This window comes from Kogia breviceps, chromosome 3, assembly GCF_026419965.1.
Source record: "Kogia breviceps isolate mKogBre1 chromosome 3, mKogBre1 haplotype 1, whole genome shotgun sequence".
NCBI lineage: Eukaryota > Metazoa > Chordata > Mammalia > Artiodactyla > Physeteridae > Kogia > Kogia breviceps.
Genome location: NC_081312.1, coordinates 15,457,550 through 15,474,001, shown reverse-complemented (window position 1 = coordinate 15,474,001; position 16,452 = coordinate 15,457,550). Strand labels below are relative to the sequence as shown.

General features: G+C 40.8%; 1 protein-coding gene across 6 annotated transcripts in view; it reads right to left on the bottom strand.

Moving 5' to 3' along the window:
• Positions 1–7,083: 7,083 nt before the first annotated feature.
• Positions 7,084–16,452, bottom strand: part of PTPN21 (protein tyrosine phosphatase non-receptor type 21) — a 64,729-nt gene continuing 55,360 nt past the window's right edge. For 4 of the 6 annotated variants that reach the window (XM_059059514.2, XM_067027926.1, XM_067027923.1 and 1 more), the window contains 6 exons: positions 14,999–15,136; positions 13,900–14,121; positions 11,082–11,210; positions 10,433–10,667; positions 9,836–9,996; positions 7,084–9,594 (listed from right to left, as the gene is read on the bottom strand). In XM_059059514.2, the coding sequence (XP_058915497.1) occupies positions 9,466–9,594; positions 9,836–9,996; positions 10,433–10,667; positions 11,082–11,210; positions 13,900–14,121; positions 14,999–15,136 (1,014 nt within the window). In that variant the 3' untranslated portion in view covers positions 7,084–9,465. The remainder of the gene's footprint in view (positions 9,595–9,835; positions 9,997–10,432; positions 10,668–11,081; positions 11,211–13,899; positions 14,122–14,998; positions 15,137–16,452) is intronic. The other 2 variants (XM_067027925.1, XM_067027927.1) reach the window with 2 other exon arrangements.

The window sequence follows — 16,452 nt, the reverse complement described above, 5'->3', positions numbered from 1 at the left end:
GAACAGAGCTGGAGGAATCATGCTCCCTGACTTCAGGCTACACTACAAAGCTACAGTAATCAAAACAGTACGGTACTTAGGTATAAAATAAGCTACAAGGATATATTGTACAACACAGGAAATACAGCCAATATGTTATAATAACTATAAACAGAGCATAACCTTTAAAAATTGTGAATCACTATATAGCACAACCATAACTCATGTAATATTGCAGAGCAACTATACTTCAAAAAAGTTTTTTTTGGGCTTCCCTGGTGGCGCAGTGGTTGAGAATCCGCCTGCCGATGCAGGGGATACGGGTTCGTGCCCTGGTCCGGGAAGATCCCACATGCGGCGGAGCGGCTGGGCCCGTGAGCCATAGCCGCTGAGCCTGCGCGTCTGGAGCCTGCTCCGCAATGGGAGAGGCCACAACAGTGAGAGGCCCGCGAACCGGAAAAAAAAAAAAAAAAAAAAGTCTTTTTTGACATAAACTGTATGGTACTGGCACAAAACAGATACATAGATCAATGGAACAGATGGAGCACCCAGAAATAAACCCACACACTTATAGTCAATTAATCTACGACAAAGATGGCAACAATATATATTGGAAAAAAGACAGTCTCTTCAATAAATGGTGCTGGAAAAACTGGACAGCTACATGTGAAAGAATGAAATTAGAACATTTTCTAATACCATATACAAAAATAAACTCAAAATGGATTAAAGACATAAATTTAAGACCCTGAACGATAAAACCCCTAGAAGAGAACATAGGCACAATATTCTTTGGCATAAATCACAGCAATATTTTTTTGGATCTATCTCCTAAGGCAAGGGAAACAAAAGCAAAAATAAACAAATAGCACCTAATTAAACTTAAAAGCTTTTGCACAGCAAAGGAAACCACCAAGAAAACAAAAAGGCAACCTACTGAATAGGAGAAAATATTTGCCAATGACATGACTGATAAGGGGTTAATATCCAAAATATATAAATAGCTCATATAACTCAACATCAAAAAACCAAACAACCTGACTAAAAAATGGGCAGAAGACCTGAACAGACATTTCTCCAAAGACATTTAGATGGCCAACAGGCACATGAAAAGATGCTCAACATCGTTTATCATCTGAGAAATGCAAATCAAAACCACAATGAGATACCACCTCACATCTGTCAGAATGGCTATCATCAAAAAGACCACAAATAAGAAATGCTGGTGAAAATGTGGAGAAAAGGGAACCCTCCTACACTGTTAGTGGGAATGTAAATTGGTGCAGCCACTGTGGAAAACAGTATGGAGGGTCCTCAAAAATTAAAAACAGAACTACCATATGACCCAGCAATTCCAATGCTGGCTCTATGCTGGAAGAAAATGAAACACTAATTTGCAAAGATACAGGCACTCCAATGTTCATAGCAGCATTACTTACAATAGCCAAGCCCACACACCACAATGAAGAATAGTTCCTGCTCCCCACAACTAGAGAAAACCCGCATGCAGTAACGAAGACCCAACGCAGCCAAATAAATAAATATATTTTAAAAATAAGTTAAAAAATTAAATAGATAAGCAATAAGGATATATTGTACAACAGAGAATATAGCCAGTATTTTCTGATAACTACAAATGGGGTATAACCTTTAAAAACTGTGAATCACTGTGTTGTACACCTGAAACATACAATATTGTAAGTCAAGTATATCTCAATTTTAAAAATAAAAATTAAAAAAATATTTTTAAAAGGTGAGTTGGGGCTTCCCTGGTGGCGCAGTGGTTGAGGGTCCACCTGCTGATGCAAGGGACACAGGTTCGTGCCCCGGTCCAGGAAGATCCCACATGCAGCGGAGCGGCTAGGCCCGTGAGCCATGGCTGCTGAGCCTGCGTGTCTGGAGCCTGTGCTCCGCAACGGGAGAGGCCACAACAGTGAGAGGCCCACGTACTGCAAAAAAAAAAAAAAAAAGGTGAGTTGACCTTCGTTTTTCCTGCAAGGAAGTTTATACTCTTTTATTAGTTTTCTATTGCAGCTCTAACAAGTTTACCAAACTTAGTGGCTTGAAATAAAAAACCCATATTTACCAACTTACAGTTCTGGAAGCCAGAAGTCATAAAATCAGCATGTTGCCAGGGCTGCATTCTTCTTGGAGGCTCTAGGGGAGAACGTTTCTTACCTTTTCCAGTTTTTAGAGGCTGCCTGCATTTCTTCACTTGTGGCCCCTTCCTCCATCATCAAGCCCAGCAGTTCAGCATCCTTAAATCTCTCTCACCTCTGCTTCCGTCATCACATCTCTGCTCAATGTGACCCTCCTGCCTCCCTTGTAGAAAGACCCTGTGGTTACTTTAGGCCCACACGGATAATCCAGGACAATCTCATCTCAAGAAGCTTGATTTAATCACATCTGCAGAGTCCCTTTTGCCATGTAAGATAACATTCACAACTTCGGGGGAATAGAACATGGACATCTTTGGGGGCCCATTGTCTACCACAATTATGAAACCTTAGTGCCTATTAATTGTAGACTGGCTATGTAACTAATCCCAATTTGTGGTCTATATTGAACATCTACGGCTTTTTAATAACTAAAGCAGTAGTTCTCCCACTTTAATGTGCATCAGAATCATCTGGAGACCTTGTTAAGGCAGATTTCTGGGTCCCATGTCCATAGCTTCTGATTCAGAATTTTCAGACCTGGGATGTACTTCAAGAATCTGCGTTTTAACAAGTTTCCAATGTTGCTGGTCCAGAAACAACCCCACTAATAAATGAAGTGGACATTCAACTAATAACAGTAAGTTCCACTACAGGGATGATAGTGTGAGGAGCTCTGCCAACCTGCTGAGAAGTACATAAATATTTTTTCTTCAAATATATTCATTGTTCCACAAATGTCCTGATTAATGAAGTTGGCTGTTTTGATAAGATGCATTCTAACTCGTAAGTGATTGATGATGGTGGAGATGTGTGATGACAGACTGACAACTACTAAAAGAAACATCTATTGTCTGCAACATAATTTAAAATAACCCACTGGGGAAATGGGACTAATTATATGCCTCTTTGCAATCAGATCTAAAATTATAAAGCAAAACAAACAAAAAAAAGCTTTAATTGACCTATTCACACACAAATCATATCTTGCTTCAATATTTATTTTTATGGCGAAAATAGACTATAATATATTCATTTCACATATATTACATTCATTCAAACTTTTTTGCCCATTAAATGTACACACTTTTACAAACCAGACAGTTTAGAAGATTTAAGCTCTTCTGATTATACATTTTTACATTATTGATCATCAGACAGTAGCACAAAAAATTGCTTTTTAAACTAGAAAATACTAGACAACTACGTATATACAACCTGATTTCAAAAGGTAGAATTCCCAGTGCATTGTTTGAATTATAGGGCAACTTTCTGAGGAAATGTATTTCATAAAAATGTTCTCCAAATTTTTGTTTCTTAGGACTATTAAGTCATAATAACTACTGTTGGAATTTTTATTTAAATAGACTTGTTATCTAGATATTCATTTTTAAACTATGCTTTGCTAGCTTTACTATGGGTAGGGCTTGGATTGCTTCAGTTTTTAACAAAGAAATATACAACAAATTTATGTTCTGTTGCAGTGTACTTCTTCATCTGAACTAAATAGCATCATTAGAATTCAAAATATCTCCCTCTTTTAAGCACAACAGAGTGAAACATTAAGGTGTTTTTATAGAAAAATATTTAACATTTGCATGATAAAACCTGTTTTTAATATTTTAATGTAAAAAATTACCCGAGAATACAGTAAAAACAAAAATATATCTAATGGCCCAATGCCAATCTTTTGAGTAAGGTTTACTGTGCAACCAAGATTTTTTAAGGCTTAATATTTCTAAAAATATTTTTATCTTTCTCCTCATTTTCAATGTGTTGTTTAGAAATTGAATACACTGATAATTGTGTAATAGCTCAATTCTACAAGAAGAAATTAAGCTGCTTACTTTTAATATAGAAATGAAAAAAAATCTAATATGGAGAGTCCAAACTGATACTAACAGAAAATCTTCAAAAACATTAAGAATCATCCCTGTACAATAACTACTTCAACTCCTCTATTGGGTCACAAAACCAAACTATGCAAATAAAACCCACTAGAGCACTACTAATCTAAAAGCTGTCACAAATTATAGCATTTTTTTTCCTTCTGTCTTTTATTTCACCTTTTTGTTTTGTGGGCTTAGGATTTTGTATTACTTTTTATCTTGTTTTTATTAAATCTGTCTGGAAATAAGTTTGTCACCTCTGGAGAATATTTACTTTTTATCAGGTTATCTGTTGGACTGAACCAGTGTGGTGGTATTATTCCAGTAAAATTACAAAACCATTAGATCCTTTTAGGACACTTAACTCTAAGATTAAATTACATTTCAATAAATATTACTATAAAGTAAGTAACAAAAGATTCGTCTCATTCAATGGTCCATTAATTTCATGTGATTTCTCATAAATTTCCGGAAAAAAAGGTTTGGACAGTCTCAGCATTTATGATAGCAGCCTGACCTGCGATACTTGTACTCTTATGAAATGAGTAACTGAACTTATATTTCCCATTTACTTGTTCAGTATTCCTCAGCTGATAAATGAGCAGGTGGAAGTGAAAAGCCAGTTACCATTAAATCTGTACTAGCCTCCATCAACCTACCCCCCAAAATGAGGACCGACAGATTCATGTTCCGGATAACCCAGATAATCCAACCTTCTGCATTTCTTTGGTAGCACAGACCTGCTCCTAAGAGTGAATACTGTACATCTTTTCTTCACCAAGCTTTTAGAGCGTGAATTTAAACTACACAGGCGCACTTAAAATGTCGGTAGTGACAACCAAAATAAAGTACTGGTCTTTATACACAGTTTAAAAACCTCCTACCAGTTCAGTTTAAAATCGCAGATTTATTGCACTGGAATCATGTGAACTGCTATAGCCAGTACGGGTACGCTACACGATAGATTCAAAGCCAAAGCATCTTCGAGATTTTAAGTGGTCCTTTTATATGACACACCACAGTCATATTTAATGGAAGGAATAATGATCAAAATATCTACCTAATAAGTAATTTTCAAAAATTTGGAACAGTATGTTAGCCAAACTGTTAGTTCTATAGGTAGTTCAAACAATTACTCCTTTCTTATCACTCATTTATACTTATTTATAATATTAAAGGATAATTTAAAATACGTAGATGGTTACTACCTCTTTCTTAACCCAGCAACATACTGGGCAAAGTTCAGATTTACTCTAGTTTTTTAAAGCTAAGTATTTTAATTTAAACATTTTTGGAAACACGATGTGCAGCCAGGCCCTAATCATATACATGTGACCTAGAGATACTCTTTACATGGGAATATTTGCCTTGGAACTGCTGCTTCCTCAGCTGGGTGCTGCAGACCTTATGATACTTCCCTTCTTGATCCAGGCCCATCTTCTACTTCCCATTTCAGGCCAGTGACAATCCAAAGGCAGATACGAAAACGGAAACAGGAAGGGTACGGGGAGGCACTGCCAACTCATCCTCCTTCACCCCGCCCCGCCTCATAGGCAGTCTGAGGCAGCATCCCTGCTCGTCTTCCATCATGTATCCCATGCTGTTCCTCACTCTTCATGTGCCACTCAAGTTTCTGAGGCAAATGATGGGCCATTAACGTTATGTGGAATTCTTTCACGGCACACTGATCTGATCAATCTGACTCCGGTTGCTTGCTGAGGCCCCGTCCCCACCGCCCGGCAGACCCAGAGAGAATGCTTTGTGCTCTCACCAGCAGGGTGCGGTAGGGAGGAAAGCTGCTGACGGCGAGGTGACCACCACTGTCTACCTTTCAGGGCCCCTGTGGTTTAAATAAGCTTTGGGAGGGCGAACCAAGAAAGCTGATACTCACTTATAGCAGTTATTTCCCCTTGTAAACAATACTCTCAGTAATTTAACATATATCTGACCTTTTAGAGCATTAATTCTGCTTTGGGAACTACCTGAACTATACAGAAAAACTATGCCACTTTAACAACCCAAGGACCCCTTCAAATGTGTTCTGAAATCCTCTGTCCACCCACCCCTAACACATGCAAACCGTAACCAACCAGACTTCCTGAATTTTCCTCATTTTTTATAAATAATTATAGCTACTTAGGGTAAATGGAGCCCTTATCTCAGGAATCTGAAAAACTCATGTTCTTTCGAGAATTGTTTTCCCAGGCAAATTCCTCAAGTATCTATTCCTCTGTTTTTGAAATGTTTATCCCTCGGTTCAAAAAAAGAGCCCCCTCCAATTTAGATTACTTTAATAAACTTTAAACTGGTAAGAGATGGTTTAGCTTATTCCACATGAAATCTTGAGGGAAAGCAAATTCCCTAAATTTACATCTAAAAGAATTCCTTTAAAATGTCTGATTTTTTAAATGATTTACAATAAACAGTAATTCTTTATATTTTAGTACATGTAAAGTTTCATATTATGTATAATAATATGGACATTTATATTTTCTTAATATTGTGAACATTAACTTATCAACCCATTTGAAATGATGTCGCTTCACAAAAAAGTTGGCCATGCCATGCTGTCATCACTCCATGCCACACTCCTCGCCTGGGTTTCTGCCTCGACCTTGGTCTTTCTGGGAATTTCTAAGGAAGCACAGCTTCTGTTTTAATCCTGCCAAAATGTTTTAAAGGCTAAATTCTAGGGTTTTCTGAATGTTTCACAGTAGATGTTCCAGAAGAATATATGTAATAATGATTGCAATTAACATTTCAAATGATACTCTAAAATGAATACCTCCTGTGTTCAAAACTACCAACTAGAGTATTTTATCAAAAGAGCCCACTAACCAGGAAAACTGATGCCAGAGACGCCAACAATGATCAGTGGAAAACACTGGTTTATAACCTTTCTGTGAAAATGTATATATTTTGGTAATTCTGAACTAAAGGACACTAAAATACTGAAGCACTGTGTAAGTTTGGCAGACAGAACATCCTCAACTCGGACATGGTAAGCCTATAACCTCAATGTTCTACAGTTTGCTCTTGAAAATCACATTACTTCGAAGTCTAGTAATGTAGATTTATTTTTATTCAGAAATACTTTCATATTCACTAACTGTTAATTAAAAGTTTAAAAATTCAAAAGGGACACCAAAAATTACACGGGTCTTAGAAGCTATGTCAAACATGCGAGTTTTAAGAGTGACGTTTATACAGTGTAATTTAGCCCTCATAACTAATTTTCTTATAATGAAATTATTACAACAGGAACACAAACATACCATATATTACTCTTTAGATTTTGTTTTACAGTATGTTCTTGTCAATGGGACACTTCAAAATGTTTAAACCGGACAGAAAAGCATTTTTAAAAAAAACGTACCATGGAAGAAAAAAAGCATCAGAAACACTCCTGTCCTCTACATGGCATGGAGATGGGAAATATTACAATAAAAAACTCTTATTCCATTCTCCCGGGGAGCTCTTCCTGAATATTTGCACTTGGGTCTATTGTTCTTTAAACAATTTTAGATTTAAAATCAATTCTTTGTCCCCAAGTGAGAAACAGGCCCACTTTCAATATTCACTTTCATTAATATCGTCTGAAGTTTCCTCTCAAGTGGTTGGTTTCTGGGTCAGAGTTCGGCAGATACTCACACCGTATAAAGGAAATCCTGCCTTGCAGCTAACGACACGCACTTAGCGGCGACAACAGTGAGTTAAACTGCTTTAGGAGTTCACACGGGAATCACAACTATCCCTACGATGTTGAAATTTGGGGAAATCATCCTGGATTTGACATTTCAGACGCTCTATGTTGTGGAGACGCATCCTCAAGAAGGAAGAAAGAGATGGCTCCTCAGCTAAATGGACCAGTTCATCCTTCCTTAGCCCTCCAGCTCTCACTGTGACCAGGCCGTGCCAGCCTGGCCTGGTCCTGCCCCCTGGGATGGGTCGAAATGGGACTGGGGGCAGTGGAGCTAAAGGTGGCCTCAGGTGTGAAGTCAGAGGATTAAGGAGCCAAAGTTCCGGTGCACCTTGAACACCACAGTCATCTCCGGGGGCCCCCGCAGGTCTGGGCTGCGGTTTTGGGAGATGAGGTGAGACAATTACTAACGCTTCCCTTCTTTCAACCAAAAGAAAATAAAGCCTCTTCAAGGCTTCTTTTAATCATAATATAAACTTGATTTGTTAAAAAAAAAAAAAAGAAAGAGAGTTGCAGGTGGAAGAACTTCAAGGAACCAGAGCGAGTCACTGCCAGGGATGGGCCCTGAATTTCCTGGGGATACCTTCCTCGGGGGCTCAGCCCCCAGACTCTTCCCAAGCCCCCACTCTCCATGCCAGCATCTCAGTCTGAGTATAGATAACACTGCATTTTTTGTAAAGACAAAGGCAGCTTGCGTTCACCATCCTGCACTTACACTGCACTTACTCTCGTCCTAGTCATCCTACACACTCTTATTCCTGATCTCTTCCAAAAAACACTTTCAATATGTCCGTTATTACTGTTTCACCTATAAAGCAACACATAGATTAAAAACTCAGATTTATTGTTTTCAACAACAAAAAAAGTGCTTAAAACCATCTTATGCAACTGTTTTTCACTTCATTTTCAACCAATAAAATCAAACTCATTTGGGTTTACGAATAATACTGCAAAAAAAAATAGTGAATCTGATTATTTTCGTACATTTAAAATAATGTGCCTTCATTCCCAACTTTAACTTACATTAACTGACGCATCTCAGCACCTTAATGAGCTGAACTCTTGTTTGGAAAATACAGAAGGTACAAATATATAGAATTTTTAGGATTAAAAATTTTTCTGAATATAAAAATGTTTTCTATGTTTCAAAATAACACTTTTAGATTCTTCTTGGAGTTTGGGGTTTGGTAACTACATTGTTAAGTACCCAAGATTTTTAAAAAATAACAAAAGATAATAACATAGTTTTAAATACAAAGTTATATAGGAACTACTCACATCTGTGGATCATCCCTGTGGAAAGTTCAGTTTCTTAATAAGAAAACCCCAAATAGTTTAGTCATAAAATAAAATTCCATTATCAAAAGCTAAGTTTAAGATAGAAACCTATACGCCTTAGTGATTGCCAGAATTGCCCAGCATAGCTTCAGCGAAATAGAGAATTATCTAGAAAATACAATCTCCAAATGTGTGCAAGTACTGCAAATCGGACAGATTGGAGCAGGGCAACGCCCTCAGAACCAAGTCCTTCCTCTTCGGCATCTTTCCCAGGTTAAACCCCCTCTTCAGCCTCGTGCTCTGCACACTTCCTTCCATGTGCCATCATTCATCCCGTCACTTACGTCCTGATGTAGCGTTCCGCGTGCATCGAGCGGAGGAGAGAGCGTGAGTTCGGCAAGCACGTTTTTTTTCCGCTGTAAACGCTTCACATGATCGGGTCCCCGTAGGAAGTTGTGGGAGCTTATATGAGCCTTGAGCTTTTTAGGAACTGAATGAGAACTCGGTATACGAACGTGTACTGGCAGAGGGTCTGCACCATCATCATTCTCTGTTGCCTCAGTATGTCCAGCACCCGTGGGATGTCCAGCACCTAGATTGAGAGAAGCAGTGATGAGGGTAATGCACACCCTGGGGTGGGGGTGGGGTGGGGTGGGGGGGGGAGTGAGCAGAAATCTGGCTTCAAGCAGACAGTCTCCTTTCTACCTTAGCATCTTCAATAGAGAATCCCCGAGGACATTTGTTCAGAAAGAACTGTCAGGTCACTAGGTCCCTCTCTTCCCTGGCCTTGTGCCCAGCCCACCTCTTCCCTCATCAGCAGAGGAAATAAGCACCTCGTTGTGTTCCAGACAGGCAATCATGATCTCTGACAAAATAACGACGCCAGTCCGTCCCACGCCAGCACTGCAGTGGACCAGTAACGGAGGGTTGGGGCTTTTTGGTTCACTTGTACTATTTGTATGGCGTCGAACAGACTGGATCTCTTCAAGGTATGCTGTGAAATATCAATGAAACAGAAAAATACAAAGGGATTAAGGCCTATCAAATTGACAATTTTCAGATCATCTCCACTGATTGAGAAAACTCCAGATACAGAGCACCAGGTGCCAGTTAACCAGCCCCAACTATTAACTGACAGTGTCATCTTGGGCAAGTCCCTGAACTCCTCCTGGGCTTCCGTTTTCTCATCTACAAAATGAAAAGGAGGAGAAACTCTCTAGGAGTCAGTAATGGCGTTCTACTCACTACCACATTATGCTTTAAAACCTCTTCTGTCAAGCCTCCCCTAAACACTTGAAATTTTTATTTTACAACAAGCCCACAGCTTACCCGGGACAACATAAAGGAAATGGTTCAGGAACTGAAGTCTTCCTCTCTGTGGCGGATTTAACAGCTCTGGCAAAGGTCGTGCTGGGAGTGAAGATACTTACATAAAAATCCCTTGAGGTCCTCTGGGCAGCCATGCTCAGGCCAGTCTGTGTACTGGAGATGCCACACCGTCCTCTCCTGCCCTGTGAGGAGGTGCTTCATCTTCAAGCCCGTGGTGGCATAGCAGCCAGAGTCTGTGCGGAACCGGGTGGTGATCTTAAACCTTCCATAGGTGACAGTGTTGTGCCTGGAACCAAGGCGTGGCCAATACCGAAAGCTCTTCTCCCTTCCACCCTCCTGTTAAGAGACAAGTGCGGTTAAAACACAACGCAAGAGGGCTTCCCTGGTGGCGCAGTGGTTGAGAGTCCGCCTGCCGGTGCAGGAGACACGGGTTCGTGCCCTGGTCCGGGAAGATCCCACGTGCCGCGGAGCAACTAAGCCCGTGAGCCATGGCCGCTGGGCCTGTGCGTCCGGAGCCTGTGCTCCGCAACGGGAGAGGCCACAACAGTGAGAGGCCCGCGTACCGCAAAAAAAAAAAAAAAAAAAACCACAACGCAAGAGCCGGCAAAGGATGCCCCTCGCAGAGAGCATGTCTGAAACTCAGAACTGCAACCTTACCCTGCCCTTTTCTCTGAAAGTCAAGATTACACCTGACCAACATCAACTGTGTTTCTGAGGCTGGGAAATCAGTTTAGAGAAAAGAGTACCCACCTCTTCTGCTGTTGCCATTGCGATAACCGCAACTCCCTGCTCCCAGACCATCTGCCAGAAGTCCTGGCAGGTGCTCTGCAACGGCCCCTGCGTGGCAATATAATCCCACTCAATTCCACTGACAGAGACCTGAAATCAGAAAAGGTTTTTTCAAAAAACGAATATGTATGTGTACGATACATGTATATACGTTTGTTCATGGTAGTATGAAAAAAGCAAGCTGAAATATTCAGCAGAATAAAGACTTTCATCTTATTCTTTTTCCTCATTTAGTGCCATTTCCATTGCTGATATCTTTATAAACGTATGCGCTACGAATTCACATAATATTGATGTGACCTAGGGCAATTTCCTTAAGCTCTCCAAATCTCAACTTTCATCTACACGATAAAAATATTCCCTACCCTCACGTTGTCAGGATTAAGCGAGCCAATACGTATGGTGCCCTCTGCACATGATGGGTTCTTAATAAATGATTGTTACTGCTGCTGTTAGGTTCTTCTCATAAAAAATAATATCAACATCATCATATCCCAAATTTCAAACACACTTTTCCCTCATGAAGTACTACTACACACACTGGATCAAGTACTAGCAATTAAGTCAAAACCTAAGTTAAACATCAAATTTCTAGGGGGAAAAAAAGTCTTCCTACCTAAGGGGTTCACCTCTGAGCTTCTGAGTTAGGATCACCCTCCGTACTGCATTTCCACTTAGGATTTAACCTCCTTGGAAAGTCTAGTATAATAATCACAGGATTTGTAGTCAGGAAATCTGGGTTAAATCTCGGCGCCCCCCACTGCTGAGTGACGACCGTAACCGCTTTCTGAGAGCCCCGAGTGTACACCCCGGGCGCCACGCACCCTTCCCCTCATGCCCCCCATTTAAGGCTGCAGCCTGAGTCACACCCCCATCCTCCCACTGGGCCCCTGGTGGGTGGCACCAGGCACCACAGCGAACAAGAACCAGGGAGGAAGGATCTGATAGGGAACATGATGCGGAGAGGTGAGCACTTCCTTATATTCAGAGATAAGTACAACGGGGTCCCACACTGCTAAGTGGTTGATCCACCAACTCTGAAGTCAGACTCTTTCCACTGTTCTTCGGGCTGTCTCTGAAGATTCTGAAATACCACCACAGAACCACAGTGTTATTCAACCCTCGTCCACCCAGTCACGGGAGACTGGCTAAGCTACTCCACAGAGATGCTCAGTTTTTAAATAACTTATGTCCATGTTCGTTTAAAAAGCCTGTGCACAAATTCCCAAAGACCGTCGAGGGTACCGGCTTTCACAGGCAGACTGCTGGGCCTCTAGAAAGTCTTGAGTGTCAAACAGCTCTCATCAAACATCACTTGCAAACTAAATAAAATGTGGGAAAGAAGGAAAATAACACCTGCCCATAGACACTTACTCATTCACTCACTATAAGGAAATTTCTTCTTCCCAAAACAACGAACTGACTCTCCAGCCAAGCATGGAGAAGACAGAGCATCTGGCTTTTCTCACCTTCCTGTTGTGAATCCTCACTTTTTCCATTTTAATGGGTGTAACGTTACCCCACTTAAACGGCATTATACTGTTTCCAGGGAAAAAGCAGCACTGCTTAAGAACAAAATGATGTTTAAAACTGATTAAAAGGGGGACCTCCCTGGTGGTGCAGGGGTTAAGAATCCGCCTGCCAATGCAGGGGACATGGTCCAGGAAGATCCCATATGCTGCGGAGCAACTAAGCCCATGCACCACAACTACTGAGCCTGTGCTCTAGAGCCCACATGCCACAACTACTGTAGCCCGCACGCCTAGAGCCTTTGCTCCGCAATAAGAGAAGCCACCGCAATGAGAAGCCCGCGCACCGCAACGAAGAATAGCCCCCGCTCGCCGCAACTAGAGAAAAGCCCGCGTGCAGCAACGAGGACCCAACGCAGCCAAAAATAAATAAATTAATTTTAAAAAATTGTTCTCGTAAAATATTTAATGGCTACAAAATAAAATAAATGATTAAGAGGGACTTTCCTGGTTGTTCAGTGGTAAAGAATCCACCTTCCAACGCAGGGGATGCAGGCCTGATCCCTGGTCGGGGAACTAAGATCCCGCAGGCTGCAGGGCAACTAAGCCCACACGCTCTGGAGCTTGCGTGCCACAACTAGAGAAGAGAAGACCCGCACACCACAACTAGAGACAAGCCCCCGCGCCGCAATGAAGAGCCGGCGCACCACCACAAAAGATCCCGCGTGCCTCAACGAAGATCCCTTGTGCTGCAACTAAGACCCGACGTGGCCTAAAAAATAAAAATAAATAAATTAATAAATTCAAAACTGGGAGAATGTTAGAAAGGCTGGAGGCACGGAAGTACTTAAACTTGTAACAATCTTAAAAAAAAAAAAAAAAGACTAAGAGAGTATGCAAAGAATACAGATGGCATCACCATAAGGAAAAGCTTTGGTAAACACCAGACGCTCCTTTTACATAAAAATGCATGTAGGTATGTGATAAGGAAAAACTTGGCAATTCAGCTACTCTTGAGAGAACTTATGAGCTATAAAGAGGTCTTCAGATTTAGAAGCACAAAGTTCTCAAGTCAGACAAATGAGTGGGTCCGGAGTCCTGGTAACAATGCAGAGGGATCCAACACACGGAGGGAGCAAACACGGTGTGTCCAGCCTTGGTGTGTGGATTTCCTAACTTACAGTACAGTTTGTCCCAACGGTTCAAAACTAGGATGTTTTTAGAAAACAGACATGAATACAATTCTTACCGTTCTCGTAATTTAACTGGAAACTTCACATCCTGTGTATCACTCTAAACATTCCCCTCACCTTAATATGTGATGCGTTGATGTAACCGGTATTGTTTTCTTTGGTTGGGACCAGTTCCACTCTGGCATCGTCATAGGGAAGAACATCTTGGAACCGATTTCTTTCTGCATTTTCAGGGAGTCGTGCTGTTGAGCACTCCCCATCAACGAGCCGTTTTTTAAGAATTCTTTCATATTCTGTGAATACCATTCCTTGTTCTAACCGCTGTTCCAGAATTTTACACTGAAAAATAGAAAGTGAGGAATAATATGAATACAGTCCCATGCCACAGGCTGCATTTTGACCGTACACTTGAAATCTCGTTCTCTGCTTCAAGTCCAGTATTATCTAATATTGAAAATTCTAGATGAAACCAAAGTTAAATTTAACAAGTCATAATAACAAAAGAACAAATGAAATAATCTTACTGGTGAGAAACAGGATGCAAAGTTCTGTGTAAACTTGGCCTGAAACAATTCGTTGAATTCATCTTCTCTAAATCTATCGTCAATTATGTGACCCCCTAAGAATGGAAAATTCTCCTGGAGAACAGTAAATCCTAAAGTAGGATAATCAATTCCAACCTCTATGAACAAATGCTTCAATTTTATAATATATATAAAAACTGGAAAACACGATTGGAAACTTATCTCCAGGATCCAGTTGTAAGCAAATTAATCTTTGCTTAGCATAATTCATGCCTGTCTAATTTTGATATAATAGAACCTCACAGCAAATACATCTCAGTCACAAAGTTTTGAAAAATTCAGTAACCATTCACTGTTAAAGTTTTCGATGTAATGAAAGCAGTCGATATCTGCTTTCCTTCCTATGTGTACTCATATGCATTTGCACATTTCCTCTAACTTCATGGCCAGAAGAAGGTAAAGAACAGTATTCAGAAACCAACAGACAAAAATCAACATTTAGCCTGAAATTATACATTAAGACATTAGCTATAAATCTGCCCCAGTTCTGAAGGCCAGGTGACAAAATTCCTAACACTCATTTATAATTATCAAATGTGTTCGAAAAGTCAGTAAAATCTCAAGAAGGCAGTTCTGCAGCGCTGTATCAGCTGCTCCAGGGCAGGCGTGCAGACCCGTGGTCTGGTACGTACCCTCTCATCATTCGTGGCTCTGGCAGGCACCTCCTTTCCTTCATCAGGCAGAGGCAGTCGAGACAGGGAGAGTCCATTTAGGGCAGCCAGTTTGAGAGGACCAATTTTTTTTGCATCCACTCGGTTCTTTTTCATTCCCTACAAAAATATCTAGCTGTATATATCAAATATACACAAATACAATCCCTTTGGAAAGAGATTTCAATGGACTGAAGACAGTTAACAGAGGGAGGGTTCTCCTAAACCAACCATAGGAGAGCTTACACTCCCCGCCCCCACCCCCCCACACATTTGTTTCACAAAGATTAGAAGGAAGACATTCCTTTTAAGGCCAAAGCCCTGATAAGTCTTCCAGATATAAGGTTTTTGAAATGCAACTGGTTTCAGGGCTCTGTTGTAATGAAAGGTGAGGCTCCAAGCAGACAGCATTCCTTCACAGGACCCCTGAATATCAAACCATGACACACACACAAATCAGCTGCAATCCACAAAGAGGGTTTTAAATGTAGTTACCTCATTGCAATAAGCTTTTACACACTTAAAAAAATTACAAATTCGTTCTTTTTCAGTGTCTTCTCTGGTGGCTCTATCTTATTCTACGTTCTGTTGCAGACCTGTGTGACCTGGGTTAGCTCACCACACCTCTGGTAAATGCAGTTAGAACCACCACATTTTTAAATGAGGAGAACACATCAGGGCTGATATCCCCATCATTATACTAAGAGAGGGTACAAGACAGGGCATAGACGGAATTCTGTCTCCTGAAAACTGGTGTTTCCTGAAGTTATTATTAAAGCCAATGATTTTGCTCTCTGAGGCAAACGAGCCCAAGAATGCCAAGTCTTCTTCAATAGTCTACACCTCCTTGGAAGCCATAGTAATTATCACGACTGTAGCCCTAACTTGACAGAAATGGTTTTCTCAGTGCTATCTCATAAATGAAATCAGCAGCTCTCTTCTGTCTCATAAATGAAATCAACTTTACTGCAGCTCTGTCAGCCTTGGAGAGAGAGGGAGGCTACACAGACTAAAAGGTTCCTGCTTAGGCTAAAATGTCATGATTCTCATGTGTGCAGAATGCAGGTCAATGTTTAACAATGGACTTTGTGGCCGGGGAATGGGAACAGTTCTCATGTGTGAAGCTTGCCAGGTTCCACGGTACAAATACTCCCATCACAGCTAACTTCAATCTGCCAGTGTAACATCAATGGCCTCACCAGAGCCTGAAAATTTAACTCTCAGCTCCCACCAGCCAGCAGAGGTGGCTCCAGCACTGCTTGGCCTGAAAATGACTCAAAAGGCCCCAGCACACATGTGCTGGATGATTGGTAAGGTCAGTTCTAAAGCCAGTATTTTTTTTTAATTTTTTAAAAAAATTTATTTTATTTTATTTTATTTATTTTGGGCTGTGCTGGGTCTTCGTTGCTGCGCACGGGCTTTTTCTAGTTGCAGCG